General features: G+C 38.5%; 1 protein-coding gene across 1 annotated transcript; it reads left to right on the forward strand.

The window, feature by feature from the left end:
* The first annotated feature begins 5,381 nt into the window (after window positions 1-5,381).
* LOC135692690 (DNA-(apurinic or apyrimidinic site) endonuclease 2) lies at window positions 5,382-15,849 on the forward strand. Its single transcript, XM_065210938.2, has 6 exons — window positions 5,382-5,642; window positions 8,266-8,349; window positions 8,998-9,319; window positions 9,788-9,860; window positions 10,728-10,844; window positions 12,035-15,849. The coding sequence occupies exons 1-6, from the start codon at window positions 5,522-5,524 to the stop codon at window positions 13,241-13,243; spliced, it is 1,926 nt and encodes a 641-aa protein (XP_065067010.1). The 5' UTR covers window positions 5,382-5,521; the 3' UTR covers window positions 13,244-15,849.
* The last annotated feature ends 2,292 nt before the right edge of the window (window positions 15,850-18,141 follow it).

The following is an 18,141-nucleotide window of genomic DNA, read 5'->3' on the forward strand; positions in this document are numbered from 1 at the left end:
GAAAAGTTAACTATGGAGTGGCAATTGTAATGTTCTAAACGAGGCTGTTTAATTATGAGGTTATTATGATGTAACACCGAAGTGACAGGAGCACGTTTTATACGAGTGTTACTCTCTGTATAATTGAGGACTCTTCATATGGCGACGAGAATGGAAAGTGTTTATAAACATCAAGCACAAGTTGGCTCTTCTGCAGTGACAGAGTCATGAATGCAGCAAGCAGGAAAGTGACTTAATTTTGCTTTTCATTTTGAGTTAGGCCTGACGTCTGCCCGCACGAGGCTTATACCGCATAGACAAGGTGTATTTTGCGGACCACGGCACTAGTGCCTACAAAGTTTTTGGTATATTCTACGGACCACACCCAAACGCCGTAATATACCACTATTCTGTTTTTTTTATTTGTTATAAATTTCTTTTTTCATAAAAAAAAATTTCTTACAAGCATGGCCTCTGCACTAGTGGGTCTTAAAGCGTGCGTAACGGAGTTTAATCCAGATGTGCAACAAGATGCTGGTAGCAATCAAGAACGCCGATGGAAACTCTGGTTAGAAAACCTAGAACTGGTGATGGATTTTGAGGGCATCACTGACGCTGCAGAGGGGCCTTCAAAGAGAAGAGCTGCATTGCTTGCTGTTGGTGGCTCTGAATTACGGGAGCTTTTTGCAACATTGACAGTTGCGGATGCAAAATATTCAACCGCCACAGCTGCTCTCACTGCACATTTCACTGCGAAAAAAAATTTAGCTGCGGAGCGCTACAAATTTTTCTGCACCAAGCCCACCTCCCCAGAGGAATCTCATGATCACTGGGCGACTCGCTTAAGGATCAAAGGTGCTGATTGTGAATTTAATGAGATGGATTTAAATTCTGCAATCACACTGGTGATGACACTGCACACTCACTCCGAAAAATTACAAAGGGAGATAATTGCTCAAGATATGGACTTAAAGAAGGTCCTAGCTACTGCTCGCTCTATTGAGCTTACCAATAGAGAAATTGCCTTCATGAAGCAACACAATATGGAGGCTACAGCCACACCAACACCTGTCTATGCTGTACAAGGAAAGCACCCTAAGGCAGAACATCTATACAAGTCTAAAGGGAAAACCATTGAGATCTGCCGCTATTGTGGAGAGCGAACACCACACAAAGGGAAATGCAAGGCCATGGGTGCAACCTGTAAGAGCTGCAATAAGAAAAATCATTTTGCTAGTGTTTGTGAGTCAAGAAAATCAACAAAGCCAGTCAAAACGGTTGACACAGAAGAAAAATTTGATGAAAATCCAGAGCAAGACAGTTATATCTACAACAATTTTGTGGAAGGACCAACTGTTCTCAAGCTGGATGCAGTCACTACACCAGTTCATGCTATCCAGAGCAAGAAACGATATCCGGATACCATGGTGCAGGTGAAGTTTGATGGGGGCACAAAATTGAGAATGCAAATTGATACAGGTGCAGATGCAAATATCATTGATGAAAGCCTCTACCACCAGCTGCACCCTAAACCAAAACTTAGAAGAACACAAGTCAAGCTCAAGCCATACAACTCTCCACCCATTCCGGTAAAAGGATCCTTCCAGACACAGCTAACAGCCAATGGAAAGCAGGCCATTGCAACCGTGTATGTTGTTCCAGGATCAGGACAAAAACCTCTCATTGGAAAGTACACTGCTTTTGATCTGAGTCTGCTTAGCATCACTGTGAAAGAGTTAACCGCAGACATGCAAGACATGCACCATGTGCTGCAGGAAAGAAAACAGGGAAACAAGAGTGCCAAGGCCACCACTCACGTCACGCAACACATGTCATATTCAGCTATGGCAGAGCATCTCACCTCTAAAAAGTCTTCCGAACAGCGGCTGGACAATATCTACAAACATAAGCAAGATGCAACAGACAGAGTTAAGGCCATCGTTGATCAGTACCCTGGGGTGTTTGAAGGTATTGGCAAACATCGATACAGAGTTGTGAAGTTGTCCGTGGACAAGTCAGTACCTCCAAAAATTCAACCACAGCGCCGAATACCATTTGCAAAGAGGGAGCAATTTGAAGCCATTCTCAAAGAATTGGAAGATGCAGACATCATCGAGCCAGTGTATGGACCAACAGAGTGGGTTTCAAATGTCGTGTTGACACCAAAAGCTGATCCATCCCAGTTGCGAATGAGCCTTGATATGACCACAGCTAACACTGCCATCCGGCGCACACGTCATGTCATCCCCACATTGGAAGAACTGCGATACAAGTTAAATGGAGCCAAGCATTTCACAAAACTAGACATGCGTCAAGGCTACATGCAGTTCGAGCTGAGCCCAGAAAGCAGATACATGACAACGTTCTACACCCATCAAGGCCTGAGGCGTTTCAAAAGGTTAAATTTTGGCACCAATTCAGCTGCTGAGATTTTCAATGAGGAAATTCGTCAAACGCTGGTGGATATTGAACATGTTGAAAACATCTATGATGACATTATCGTGTTTGGAAAATCTCAGAAAGAACATGATCGAGCACTTATGCAAGTATTACAGCGCCTTGATGACTGCGGTCTAACACTTGGCATGTCAAAGTGCAGTTTTAACCAACCAGAAATCAAGTTTTTTGGCATGACTTTCTCATCAGCAGGAATGTCACCATCACCTGACAAAGTACAGGCTCTACATGATGCCCAACCACCCGCATCTGCAGCTGAAGTTCGATCCTTCTTGGGAATGGCTAATTTCAGTGCTCATTTTATTCGCAACTACTCTGCTCTTACAACCCCGTTGCGGTTGCTCACTAGAAAGAATGTTACTTTCAACTGGACCAATGATTGTCAAAAGGCTTTTCAGTCAATTAAAGAGGCCCTCTCACAAGACACCACAATGGCATACTTTGACCCAACACGAGAAACAAAGCTCATTGTAGATGGCTCCAAATATGGCCTTTCTAGCATCTTGACACAACTTGAGCCCCAAACACAACAATACAAAGTAATCAGATACGACAGCAGAGCGACAACAGACACTGAGAGTCGCTACTCACAAATTGAAATTGAGAGTGCTGCACTAGCATTCGCCATGCAGAGAAACCATATCTATCTACATGGCCTTCAAAATTTCATTGCAAGCACAGATCACAAGCCTTTGTTACCCTTGTACAACCAGTACAAGGCAGAACTTCCAGCACGAATCCTGCGGGACAAGTTGAAGCTGCAAGATTATAGCTACACACTAATTCACGAGCCGGGGAAGACAAATCCAGCTGATTACCTTTCCCGGCATCCGGTTGTCTTAGCTGATGTGTGTACCGTAACAAAGAAATCCATAGAAGAGGATATGCTATACATTGATGCAGTTGTCCGAGCCAACCTTCCCAAAGCTGTAACAAAAGAACACATGTTAAAAGCTACACTAGAGGATGAAACATTGACAGTTCTCAAAGAAATGATCTCACAGGGATACATCAGCAAAGAACAGAAAAGGAAATTGGCTTCATATACACATATATTTCCAGAGCTATCAGTAGTGGATGGCCTAGTGCTCAGAGGTTGCAGAATTGTTGTTCCTGCCAGCCTTTGGCAGTCTGTGACAACCCTTGCTCATGAGGGACATCAAGGGGTTGTGAGAACAAAGCAATACTTACGCATGCATTTGTGGTTTCCGGGATTAGATAAGAGGGTTGAAACAGAAATTGCACAATGCATGGCATGCCAGGCAAATACAGATATTCATCAGCAAGAGCCACTCAAGCCAACAGAACTACCCACAGAACCATGGTCTAAACTTGCAACAGACCTATATGGTCCATTAGACACTGGTGAATACCTGCTGGTTGTACAATGCCTGTACTCCAGATTTCCTATGGTCGAAATCGTGCGTTCAACTTCTGGTACAGCAGTCATACCAGCAATGGACAAAATTCTCTCAACATTAGGAATCCCAGATGAAATAGCAAGTGACAATGGGCCACCATATAGCAGTGAGGAATTCAAATCGTATGCAAGATACATGGGTTTTGAGCACAAAAAGAAAATACCATATGCACCATGGGCGAATGGCATGGCCGAAAATTTTATGAAAAACCTAGGAAAAATCATTCGCTCCTCCACGGAAGAGCGTCTAAACTGGAGACAGGAATTACAGAAATACCTGAGGGCCTACAGAGCTACTCCACACACAATGACAAAGCATTCTCCAGCCAGTCTCCTTTTCAATGGACGAAGGTATAAGACGCGTCTTCCAACACCTACCAGTAAGAAAATATTGCTTTATGACAGAGAGGTGCGTACAAAGGACGCTAGGAGCAAAGAAACAATGAAGCAGAACGCAGACAGCAAGAGTTATGTAAAAGAACTAGATATTAAAGTAGGGGACACAGTTCTGTGTCGACAAGCGAAGCTCAACAAGAAAACCACACCTTTCAACAACGAGCCGATGATTGTTGTGAAGAGGAAAGGCAGTTTAGTTACAGCCAGAAATGCCACAAGAACCATCACAAGACATATTACATTTTTCAAGAAGCTACAAAGGCTGGATGAGAACAAGTCAAGGTGCGAAGGAGATTATACCACACAGCCACTTTCACCTGACACTGATGAAAGAGAAGAAAATGTCATTCCACCAAATGAAGTGCCAATAGAGAGACCGGTGAGAATAAGACAACCTCCTGCTAGATACAGAGATGAAAACTTTCAGACTGAGTTTTAATCCAACAATACAACAGACACAATAGAACCATGTTATGTTATGTTATACTTTATCAATTATGCTATGTTATGTTTTGTTTTGTAATTAGGGGAGGAATGTAATGTTCTAAACGAGGCTGTTTAATTATGAGGTTATTATGATGTAACACCGAAGTGACAGGAGCACGTTTTATACGAGTGTTACTCTCTGTATAATTGAGGACTCTTCAGCAATGACAGGGAGTTTTATGGCTGAAATTTGGCTTCAAAATTCACAGGTTTTGCGCCTTCCTGCTGATGATCTCCATTGCTTGGCTAACAAATGAAGTGAGAAAACAGGCTCTATTAACGATGCTCTATACATTTAAAATAATGGCCCAAAATTCAGGAATCTGGGAAGATTCCTTCGGCTGTTTTCAAAGACGGAAATATTGGTTATCAAAGTTCCTGAGACTTTTCTTCAAAGAGACAAAAAGGTATATTGCAGTTAGCTCCTTTTAAAAGGTGTTATTTGGGTGCATGGGTACGGTTGAGAAACAAACGCGTCGAAAATATTCTTATGCTCATTATTTGACAATATTCACACGTAATCTAAAGACTTTCACTGTATTTGAATACACTTGCAACCTGTGCAGAATGCAGACTGAATACAAGTAACTCGGATCCGTCGACTAAACATGATATTCTGTGTTTTAATTTTAGGAATGAAAAAATGTAGCATCGTTGCCTTTCTTCGATATGACGTCAGAAATGTTCCAAGACCTGGTTACGAGGCTTTATCGAAATGGACGGCGCATTGCATATGGCGGAACAACATTTAGTTTCTGTAGTTACTGAGTAATTACCAGAGTTATGAAAGTTTTGACATGGAATATCAATGGGATTCGGGCTTCAAACAGAGAAGTTCCTCTTAAAAAGCTGCTAGAATCTCTAGAAGCTGATGTTATATGTCTACAAGAGACCAAAGTTACTCGTATGTAGCGCTTGAATGTCAGAGTGTTGGCCTCATAATTTCAAATTGAAATACTAGACTAGCCCCGTCTCCTCTTAATTTTTATCTAATTTTCATGTATTTTCATAAGAATTGATCGATAACAGCTATATATTTTAAAAAAAACTGAGGTGCTGTAATTGGTCTCAAAACCAACTTTAAAAAAAGATAAGAAACCAGTTGCAGCGGTTTGCGTTGTAGCAGCTGCCTTCATTTGGCAATACTACTTGCTTCATGCATCCGTGTATCAATAGCCTCGTGCAAACGGCGGCAGAGCAAAATAAAGCTTATCAGTAAATTTCTTCAGACTACAATGACTGAAAATGGTCTAGAAGTTTTCTTTAAGTAAGCAGGGAGAGATAAAACAGCATCAACATATGCCCTTTGACAATTTGCCATTGAAATCGAGGAATCTGATTTCATAGTCTACAACATTAAACATGAACAGCTCATTGTGTTAGATCTATTGAAGGCTTCCATTGTGAACGTTTTAGAACTTTCTAAAAATAAAACTTAAAGTGTTTCATTGCAGATGTTATCACGATTTTTACACACATAAAATTTCCAATTTCAACAGTCTAAGGTTTTGTTTTATACAATAATTTTTATTGCCAATAGTATATCAAAGACAATTTATTGAAAAAGAAAAGTTTTGTTTCCTATGAGAAAGAATACCTCTCCTTGGAAAAAGAACAAGCTCCAAACAGTTTTCTAGGGCTTTGCCTCTTTCACCCCCAACCCCAAACTTGTTCAAGGCTGGAGCCACTAATGATCATCAGCTCCACCACATTTGCATCTTGGTTGCACAATACTTTGCAATATAATGTTATAGCCTCCTCATGAATATGAATTCCATTAAAAGTGGCTGTATCTTGTAACTTGGGGCAGCAAAGAGACATCCGGTCTTTTGCATGAAGAATAAAATTTTTAATCTACATTGTGCACATTATATAGTGCTGGATTTTGATCTAAGGTTGGCACCTGAAGTTGCAAAAATCTCCTGTCAGCTGTTGACAAATTCCAAGATTTTTTGAATTATTTAAACAAACACCAATATATTTCTGCAAGCTTTAGTTGTATTATTTCATCATTAGGAGTTTTTCATTTTGCATATAGCAGGCCACTCTGGGAAAGGTGTGCAGTCGCACAGACACACCTTGGCACCTGCCTTGTTCCCCAAGAAGTTTGGTTTATCACACGCACGCCTTTCAAGGCTATGAGTTACTACATTTACAGGAAACATTCTTAGGTCTTGTTTAAACAATTAACATTTTAATTCCATGTTGTATTTAGATTCCCAATCCAACACAGAATTTTTGCCTACTTGCATATTACCATTTTCATTTCATCATGGATTTGGAGTTCTGTTTACATGAGAATGGTGTAGTGCACCAGAACTCTATACAGCAGGGTGTTTGCCCTTATTTTATCATCTCTGCGCAGCAGGGTTTTCATTTGATATCAGATTCATCCGTTTACATGTGTCAGATTGGTTTCAACTCACCTTTGAAGCATTTTCATTCTAAAATGCCAAACGGTATGGACAGTTTTTGTGTGAAAAAAGATGGCAGATCCAGTGTGAGACCAATTGATGTCAACTGAAAAACAGTATATCATGTAAACAGGGCCTTAGCACCTTCACACTGCTAGGTTTTCACTTATATCTTTCACTTTTTTCCCTTTTCACTCTACAGAGAGGAACATCAGTTTTTGTGCCTTCACCCTGCTTCCAGAAGCAGAGTGAATAGAGATACTTTTTCTTGGTTTTTTCTGTTCATGCTGCTTTTGATTTTGCAAATTTGTTTGGAGCATTTCCAAAAAATTCCCTATATCTGGCCACACTGTTTACAGAACAGAGAGTAAAATAGCTCCCTTTTATGGTTTTATCATTCACACTGCTCCCATTTTTGTAAGTTTTTTGGAGCATTTCCGAAAACCCCTTCTTTTGTGCGCTCACACTGCTCACAGAAAGGTGGGTAAAAATGTCGGTTTTTTGGTGGTTTTTACCATTGGCACTGCTTCGGTTTTTCTAAATTGTTTTAAAAATGGAGGGTTTTAAAAAACCTCCACTTTTGTGTATACACGTTGATTCAATGTTTTTTCAAAAACCTCTAACTTTGTGGATATTCACTTTTGATAGCCTTGTGATAAACCTAAGTTTTTGTGTTGTTTTTGTTTTTTCTAATTATATTTTCATATTCCATTTGATAAATGGCTTTGAAAAAAGAAAATCTTTACCGTTGTACAAGTGAAAAAATTTGAATTTTCAATTAGGTAAAATTGTCAAATTTTGTACTCTTATTAAGTGTTAATAGATACTAAATTATGCTAAAATAGACATAGCACCCCCATTGCACCCCATTGCACCCCATTGCACCCCATTGCACCCCATTGCATCCATTGTTTTGTCAAGAAGGAGTGCAATTCACTGCATGCCTGCAAATCATTCCTGGTCTGGCCTGATACAGAATGGTGCATAAACGTATTTTGCTCATTGATGATGGAAGAAGTTTTGAGAAACAGCCTACAAAAGAGGTCAACCTCTTTCTTTAAACTGTCATAGTTCTTCTGAGTTAAAATTCTTGGCTATTCCTTGTTCTTTCAGGAGACCAGCTTGATGAGGCCACTGCTATTGTTGATGGTTACAATGCCTTCTTCAGTTTTTCAAAAATAAAAGGTGGTTACTCAGGTGAGAATTGAATGTTGAAGAAACTGGCTAGTTTACCAAATGATTTGATATTTGACTTCAACTTTCAAAATTTTTTAAGAGTGATTTATAGAGAGCTCTGAACAGATGGCTAATTTCACATTTCATTTTTACGAGTTCAAAAATTGAATCATTACTAAAAGTAAGCAGAAATTTATATCCAGGTGCAGATCATGACAGGAATTTTTTTATATTTTTGTGACGATGCTCTAACCTTGTTATGAAGAATGCACTAACTATGCAATAAAATGATTTGCTCCAACAAGCATCCAGCAAAAATAGGTCTGGATAAGAGAACAGAATTTCAATAATTAGAATGCCCATAATTATTTGCTCAAGGATCCATAAGAGTAAATCAAAATGTATTATGACAACAATTTTAGGACTATGGATCCTTTTTCTCGCTCTCATGCCTTCAAGAAATTTACGAACTTGGGTTTATATTGTTAATCTTGGTATTCTATTAAATTTGTTGCATAATTTTATCCGACTTTTCTGTCATTGAAATAAACTTGTAGAAAAGCTATCTTACTGTTTTGTTAGTATCCACTGCTTAACCGTACTTTGTCCTAAAAGGCGTTAAAATCTGCTAAAATTGTCATCATTTTCACGACGTTTTTCATCTTTCAGGTGTAGCAACGTTCTGTAAAACAGAAGTAACCCCAACTGCTGTAGAGGAAGGGCTTACTGGGTTATTGAATAATGGCTCTAGCTCATCTGTGATTGGCTGTTCTGCAACTTCATTGTCGATATCCCAAGAAGAGCTTGCAAGCTTAGATGCAGAGGGTCGTGCAATACTTTCAGAGCATGAGATCCTTGGCCATAGGCCTATCGTCATTGTCAATTTATACTGCCCAAGGGCAGACAGAGATAACGAGAAAAGATGGGCTTTCAAGCAGAATTTTTATCACTTGGTTCAAGCACGTTGTGAAGCATTGTTATCCTCTGGAAAGTAAGTGTATTTGATTTTTTAATTATTTTGATTTTCTTTTGCTGTTTGGATGGTCTGGAGGTTTCTGCAGTTTTCCTGTGTGTACTTATCCACCAATTCATTTTTTTTCTGTTTGAACCTTTTTTGGGAATAGATGACAACAAAACTGAGAATTCGCTAGCAAGAAGATTGGATTTGTTTGAGTGTGAAGATGGTTCAATGGCTAGAGTCGCAAACTACATATCCAAATGTGTGTGGTTCGAGTCCTGACATGACCAAACTTTCACTTAGAGTAAAGAGAGTCGCCAGCTTTTTGTAATTCCAGGTATAGGAATCATAGGGTGTGGTCAAATTGAGAGGAATGATCAGGAGACTGCTTGATAAGCTTCTCAGTGTCCTAACTTTGAAAGATTGGTGACAGAAGAAATGTCTCAGGAGCTGTAAACATTTTCAAGTTTATCTAACAACTTGATATGTTTATTTTTCTAGAGATGTTATGATTGTTGGCGATTTGAATGTGTCACACACAAAACTAGACCACTGTGACCCAGACGCAGATCCAGTAAGTAATATTCAAAACTTTGAGACGTGAAAATTTGCTTCTTTTCATAAGCAGTGCCATTAATTGGTTGTTTTTCTTTTATTATGTATTCAAACCTGATCTTGTGGACAAGGTAAACAGGTTTGTTGCCTCTTTAAGGGTCTTCGGTGATGTCAGAGGACCATGAGCAAGGAACCATTCGCTCCTCGTCAAGGCTTATAAATGTTGTCAAATGTCAAATGTGTGTTTTTACAGCCAAGCTTTTGCTAATATTAACTTTTTGCAGTTTTAATCGTTTGTGATACTTATAAGTCTATCTTTGAATTTTAAGACTTTTGAAAAATTAAGTATTCTATTTTTCATCAAGTTAGTTTAGATTTCTGCAATAAAATGAAAAAATACTGATAGAAAATGTGAATGGGTGACACGAACTGGACAGGACTGAAGCCCGTGAGCAATGACGTTGTTCATTGTTGCTATGAACTAAACTATCCACTTTACAAATTGTGCTGCGGAGGCATGGCAGCATCCATTTCAATATGCATCGGACCTGCTATAAGGGAAGACTTCTGAACAGTATCCTGCTTCTGGTTCGCCACTCATTTGCATTTTCTTTCAGTTTGTTTTCTCAAATCATTTTCTGCTTTTTGGTTTTAAGATATTAATTTCATTGAATATTCTGCACGAAAAGCAGATTTTGCTTGTAGGCTCAACTTGCACTAGCAACTGCGCTTACAGACCTACAGACGCAATCTAGCTATTATCAGTTGCACTTAGTTAGCTCCCGTGAAGTAAGGTGCCCACCTAGATGAATTTTTATAAAGTCAGTGGAGTCAAATACTCAAATTTCAATGACTGTCAATGAAAGTATGATATTCTCCTTTTTAGGAATACTTTGCTTCGAATGATAGCAGAATTTGGATGTCGCAATTTCTTCTACCTTCTTCAGAATTGGCACTAACAGAGAAAGAGTCGCAGTCAAACCAGTTCTCTTTACCCAAATCGGTAAATAATTTTGAGCCACGCAACTTGATATCTCTGTAAATAACATGCAAATTTAATCCCGTATAACAAATGCTCCGTTTTGGAAACACGACTATGCTAAAGGATAGGGTGAAAGGGAGGAATTGGTAGGGAAAGAAAAGGAGAAAGGAAGGGAAAGGAATAGAGAGGAAGGGAAAGAAAAGGAAAGGAAAGGAAAGGAAAGGAAAGGAAAGGAAAGAAGAGGACAGGAAGGGAAAGGAAAGGGCATGAAGGGAAGGAAAGGGAAGGGAAAGGTAGGGAAAGGAAGGGAAGGGAAAGGAAGGGAAAGGAAAAGAGAGGAGAGGAAGGGAAAGGAAAGGACACGAAGGGAAGGAAAGGGAAAAGAAGGAAAATGAAAGGAAGTGAAGGGAAAGGAAAAGAAAGGAAAAGAAAAAAAAGGAAAGGAAAGGAAAGAAGAGGACAGGAAGGGAAGGAAATAGAAAGGAAGGGAAAGGAAAGAAAAGGAAAGAAAAGAAAGAAAAGGAGAGGAGAGGAGAAGAAAGGAGTCGAGAGGAGAGGAGAGGAAAAGAAAAGAGAGGAGAGTAGAGGAGAGGAAGGGAAAGGAAGAGAAAGGAAGGGAAAGGAAGGGAAAGGAAGGGAAAGGAAGGGAAAGGAAGGGAAAGGAAGGGAAAGGAAGGGAAAGGAAGGGAAAGGAAGGGAAAGGAAGGGAAAGGAAGTCTCGTAAAATGCTCAAATAATTTCATAAAAATACTGTCTTTCTACCTGTTAACTTTCGTATCTTTTTTTCCTCGCTTTCAATAGACGTTTCAAGACTTGTGGTATCAATCAAATATTGTACATGCAGAATGTTTAACTTTTTTACCAAAATTAGTTTTACAATGCCTGAAAACCTAGCCTAAAAGTTGTGTTCTTTGCATTTTATTTTCTGGAAAGCGAAAATGTTGACTGTTGTTAAATTGATTTTAACTCAGGGCTTGCTTTAGTCAAATTCTGTTTTCGTTTGGTTAAGAAGAATCCTTTGGCTTTATATTGCAGGTATTGTTCCATAGCTGGGACATTTTGCTTATTGATTTCAGACTTTTATCGCGCTTGTTTTCGAATGGCTTTCTTTAAATGTAGGAATGTAGGATCATTGCTTTCTACACCTTAACCTGATCCGTATGTCCTTGAAAGGCCAAACATCTATTTTTCATTTCTACACTTTTGGATAGGTAAAAAGTACGGAGGCTTACGAAGATTTCGATGATGCGGAGGAGCTTTCAGACGATGCTGAGCAAGTATCCAAATCGAACCGCCAAAGAAGATTTGTTGACGTCTTCCGTTATTTTCACCGTACGAGGGAATATGCTTTCACTTGCTGGTCCACTGTTACTGGTGCAAGGAAGACTAATTACGGAACGAGAATAGACTACATATTAGTGAACAAAGAGTTTCTAATGAAATACGCAGTTTCCTGTGACATTAGGCCTGATATACACGGCTCCGACCATTGTCCCGTCGTAGCTGTCTTCAGTTGTAGCGTTAAAGCTGCAGAAACTTTGCCAGACATGTGCACTACATACATGCCAGAGTTTAGAGGGAGACAGAAAAGCATCAAGGCTTTTTTTCAGACGGGCCCTAAACAAACAGCGTCCAGTGAGATGAAAATGCGTAGTGAGACACTTGCATGCGCCCAAACGGTGACGGACCCACGCACTTTTGGTAACAACGGAAACAAAGATAATAGCAAAAAGCGCAAGGCTGACAAAGAAAAGAGCCAAAACCCAGCAAAGGTGCAGAAAACTGGAATGAAAGCTTCACAAACTGAAACGGGATCTAATAGAAGCCTTGCATCGTATTTTCAAAAGAGTATAGCGAATACTCAAAAGAATAAAAAAGTAGACAAAAAAGAAATTTTAGACTTTTTTACCGAAGCAAAAATTACCGATTCCTCACTCAAGGAAGAAATCTTTCGCGATACTTTTGGTAGTCTTGCAGACACCAAGGCAAATGAGTGTTGTAAAGGGGGTGCTATTGGCGTCACCGAAATGAACGAAATGAACGAAAAATATAATACATCTAATTCTGGAGAAAACAACAAAGAAGGTTCCGAGCACGATGAAATGCCTTCTCTTACGAAGCAAAAAACGCTGTCAAATTGTATCGCCCACATAAATTCAACATTTTCCACTGGTTGTGCTACCGAGAAAAAGAACGAGGAAACTGGAAAAACTGGGGGCAAAATAATGCAATGGAAAAGTATTTTAAAAGGACCTGAGCCCCCACCGCTATGTGAAGGCCACAAGGAAGACTGTGTATTACGTACTGTTAAAAAACAAGGTCCTAACTTAGGGCGTCAGTTTTACTGTTGTGCACGACCAGAAGGGCGGGCAAATGATAAAGAGGCGAGGTGTAAAACGTTTAAATGGAGAAAGAAGTAACCAAGAGATGATGTACATTTGAAAAGTCAGAGATAGATTTTGTTATGTTGATAGATTTTGGAGTTCTATATTGCGAAGGTAGACATATGGAAAGCTAGAAAACTGTTTTGTTATGTTGATGGATTTTGACAGACTCGTACTTACTCCGGAGTAAATTTGCATTTTGATGTGTGGAAAACACATATTGGAATGGCCCTAGAAACCATTTGTCTCTTAGTATGGTGAAGACGTATTTAAGGTTTCTATGCAGTGTGGTATAAGAAAATTTATTTGATATTTTTTATGCAGAGATTGTCGTTTTTATTGAACAGCAAAAATGTATCAGTCTCTGACGAGATGGAAACAGTCATGCTAGATTTTACTGTTCTTACTTCAGTTATCAACACCCCCCTACCCCTCTCCCGCGTATTTTCTCGATAAAAATTGAAAAAAGCTTCGTCTGTTAATACTCACATTTTGATCTACTGTATTGTTTAATTACATAGTTTAAGATGTTTTTATACCTGAATGTAAAAATTATTTGATTATTTATTCAGTGCAAAATCAATGTCTCCTTTAGAACGTTTAGTTACCTTGAGACGAGTATGTTCCCCAAGGTATCATTTCCCCCGCAGCTTGTTAAATAGAATTTTGTGCATGTGAGCACTTCGTTTTAGCTATACATAATTTTAGTGCATTCGTAACACTGTGAATACATCAGAATGGACAAAAAATCAAGGAATTATCTACCATGTAATACCTGCTCTCTAGTATGCTAAGTATCAATTTAGACTATAACATGTAACCATTACCAGCAAGAAAAACCAGATGATTTTCAGTTATCTATTTTTCAGATACCGCAAAGTGATCAGGTCCATATAGAAACATTAAAAGCTTTGGAGAGTGCTTAATTTCACCTTTACGAAATTAGCGTCGACGCTTCTTAGAGTAAAACTGTAAAGAATTCATAGTAAAATCTGCTAAAATATGAGTAAACGTGCTACCAGAGACAAAATGAAACCTAGGTGTTGGTTTTTTATGAAGAAAGAAAATTGTATCCAATTGAAACTGGCGACAATGCACTTTCATTCACACTGTTTGTCCACACTGTTTGTAAATAGAAGAAAACTTTAACTCTGGGATCGAAAATGTTGAAAACAGCACTAAAAGACCAATATGGCGTAGAGCAGCAGTATTCGCCAGACACTCCTTGAAGGAGAAAACACCGGATAATGACCAAAAGTTAACCACACTTCTAGTAATTTTTGTTTCAATTCCTTCATATCGAATCTTTTGCAATTTTGGCTGTGACACACCTACACATTCCAGAAGCTATGCACCTGTCCTTTTCAGTTTGCAGTTTTTGGAAAAGTAGTACGTTAGGAGTGGATGCTATCTAAAAGAAAGTCTTAACTATCTACATGGTCTACAAGATCAAACGTAATGATAGATAGTTTATTTATAATCCGATTTTCTGTATTTGTAACGCTTCGATTTCGGGAGTCCTGTTTACAGTAAAATCCTGTGGGAAAATCCTAAAGCAAGGAAAAGCGTTCCTTATGCTACTTGTTGTTAAGGCCCCGGTAAGGCCCCGGAAGCATTGTTTCTTCTAATAACTACAAATAACCAATTTATCTTCATTAAACGTTGTACAGAATCGCAATGAATCTGCTAACACGGGCTAAGGAACTTGTAGTGGTGCAAATAATCCATTAGCTAATTAAGTTTTCTAAAATAAAAGCTACTAGAGAGCCCACTGGATTGTTCGTTTCAACATGATTTCCCAGATAAAATGTGCAAACTCGGCTTTTTCCAATTTCATAAATACAATTATAAGATTTGCATTCTGGTTTTAAAGTGGAAACTGTGTCTCATTGCATAAATTTTAGACCTAATACCTTCCTTTTAGAGGAAAATTACACTTCTTTGGTGATATGAAAAGACTTCCACCCTTCGTCAATAGTGACGTACTAAGATGTCAATTTGTCAATACTCCAATGGATTCTACTCAGCCACGTAGCTGCAAAGAGGAACGGGGGGCTGTGCCCCTTCAAATGAAAATTTGACCACAACTTTTACCCTCTAGCTCAGGGCCTAAAATAAGAAATATTTACAGATCCACATTTTTTAAAAAGATTGGGCGTGGTACTTTGCTGGGATTGGCATCATGGGGGTGGCAAATATAGAAACTGCCATCATAGTGCAAATAGCATGTCCTAATGGGGCAAATTCTTAAACGAATGAAGTATAAGTAGCAAAACCTGATTCTTTACATTATATGGATTGGGTTAATAAGAAGATTAGCTACATATAGCGATGTCTTAATATGTGAGCAAAAAGTTATCGGAAAGGAACTCTATTGCATGGTTTGTTCGGATCTCTGTCAAAGTTATTTTTTTCGTTTCATTTCAGAAATTTCCTTTAATCAGCCTTGCTTCCCAGACTTTGATATTTTTTGGTTTTTTGGAACCGTATCTTTGCAGCTTTTCTCGGAACTCGAAACTTGCGAGATCAAGCATATTAATTGCAATATTTATCCATTTGATAAGTTTTCTGGAGCTATGCTGCTTCCCCCACCTGCTTCTTTCTTGTTGTAGGTGGGAATCAGCCTCTCTGCATCGATTGAATTAGGGATTGCTGCGATGTCCGGGACAAAAGCTGGGTGAAGCTTTCTTAAGTCTTGTCTACTCTTGGAAAGTTCTTAACTGCATTCAGCTCATCAAATTCTTTGTCATCAAATCTGTTCTTCAAAAAGTTTTGATACTTTAAACGAAAACCTCGTTACAGAAGGCAAATGAACTCTTCTCTCACTGATGTACAAATTGAGCTTGTTTCTTCTTATTCTCTTTTCGCCCAGCTTGAAAGCATGACCTTTACCCCCATCTTGTTTGTAATGCAGAAACCACGCACCAGATCTCAATTTTGGAATTACGCTAAATTTGTCATAAGATTGTGCTAGATTTGCACAAATTATGCTAGACTTCAAATCAAGGCAACCCTGCTCGAGAAAGAGGCTAATGCATGCTCAGAATATCAGAAGTGGCCAGAGTTGCAATTTGGTCTTTTTGACAACCCAGTGTACTCATTCTTCATAAACAAAAAGGCAATTAAGATCCATGGTTTGATGGCCAAATTTCTCCATTTTGGCAGTTTCTGAAAACCCCTTGGCCGTCATAAATTGATTTGGCCGAAGAAGCAAAATTTGGCTGAATTCTGGCAGCATGGTGCAAAAAACAACGAAAATGCAAAGGAAACAAAAATTTTTGCACAGATAATATTCAAAATAATTTCAAAATTGCAAATGATGAATGATGAAACAAAGCAAAAGATAACAGACAGTTTAAGATAAATGCAAGTGAAAACTTTTGTAACCTACAAAGCAAATTTTTATTACGGTATCACTCTCAATAATTAGCAAAAATTTAGCTTTTTTGTATACTTCGTTTAGTTGGCTGCATTTGGCTGCCAACCACAAAATATGTGGCTGCCAACCATTCAAAACAATTGGCAATAACCTGAAGGTAGAAAGTCAAAATTTACTCCCAAAATGAAACCACAGATGCTGGTATAAAGTGTTTGCAATTGGTAATGATAGACAATGGATCAATGATGCGGCTTGAACGGGACTAGCAGGCTTGCCCCTAAATTTTTTTACCTACACGCTCTTTGAAACACCGGAAACCACTCCTTTCAGAAAATATTTGCTTTTTTCTGTCCTTATCATCTTAAACGATTTAAAGAAGATTTCAATTAACATAAAAATACAAAACCGAGTTAGATAAAATACAAATTTATCTTTGATCACACAAAATAAAGCATCATCAAAAAGAACAAAAACGTGTTCCCAGAAGAACTGCTACTAATGCGTTCGTTAGCGTAAACTTTCAAAACATTTTCTAACCTATTATTGCAAAAAAGTTGAGGAGGACTATAGTCCCTGTTATGCAACATTCCCAATTGGATGTTCCTCTCAGCTACCACCGAGAGGCTTATCATCGTTCAGCTACTGTAGCCTTGAGAGGAATCTTTCCAATGCTTCTACAATTCAAAACACCTTAGTTGAAATGGTTTATAACTTTTTTTGAAATCTACAGAAAGATATCACATAAAAACCCCAAAATACATTACGGGCAGGAAATCATAATCTCGGTCTTGGTCTTAAGGCACAGTGTCTTTTTTGAAGCAAGTCATAAAAGCAAACTTAATTGAGATGATGTCTTGAAGTTAAAGCTGTATACAGAGTCCATTTTACTTCAAAATAGCACACAGCAATATCATAAAGCGCAATCGATTTTTCTCCGCATGCAGTAAAGCTTCGAGTTTTGTAGTTTCTTAATTCTTCTTTATTATCCAATGCTTATTTCTTATCGCAAGTTTCTTATAAAAAATGAGTGCAATACATAATGGGCATTCATTGCGAATTGGAAAAATATTCCCTTTTCTTTCTTAGGCGTTTCGATAGGTATTTTATGCTGCACTTTTAAGAACATGCATTATTTACAAATCCACACTTTCTACAATTACAGGTCCACAATTTTAATTTACAACTCCACAAAGCTTATTTTAGGCCCTGCTCAGGCTACAGCTACTCCCAATGATTTTTGGCATAGATAAAATTTTGTAAGATAATTGCTTTGAAAGGGACCCTGTCTTTGAAAAAGCCAGATAACCTATTATCGGCTCCTTAGATCTATACACTTGACTACTTGCAAAATTGTCGATGTTTCAAAATATTTAATAATCATTCAATTGTGACGATTACAGCTGGGGTGCGAAAGAATAGAGAGGAATGGCCTAGCTTCCTGTTAAGATATATGCCAGAAACAGGGATGTAGCACAGGTAATAAATGTTTGCCTGATGTTTGAAATCGCGTTTGCAACCCCCATTTTTACCATCTTGGTTATTCTACTGCCTGGAA

This window comes from Rhopilema esculentum, chromosome 3, assembly GCF_057945365.1.
Source record: "Rhopilema esculentum isolate cy_ngs chromosome 3, ASM5794536v1, whole genome shotgun sequence".
Taxonomy (NCBI): Eukaryota; Metazoa; Cnidaria; class Scyphozoa; order Rhizostomeae; family Rhizostomatidae; genus Rhopilema; species Rhopilema esculentum.

What these genes read in the sequence shown, in the direction of transcription:
- LOC135692690 (XM_065210938.2), top strand. Translation starts at nt 5,522, where the DNA reads ATGAAAGTTTTGACATGGAATATCAATGGGATTCGGGCTTCAAACAGA. An exon ending in GTGACCCAGACGCAGATCCA is followed by an intron (nt 9,861 to 10,727) that starts GTAAGTAATATT and finishes TCTCCTTTTTAG; the next exon opens with GAATACTTTGCTTCGAATGA. An exon ending in AGTTCTCTTTACCCAAATCG is followed by an intron (nt 10,845 to 12,034) that starts GTAAATAATTTT and finishes ACTTTTGGATAG; the next exon opens with GTAAAAAGTACGGAGGCTTA.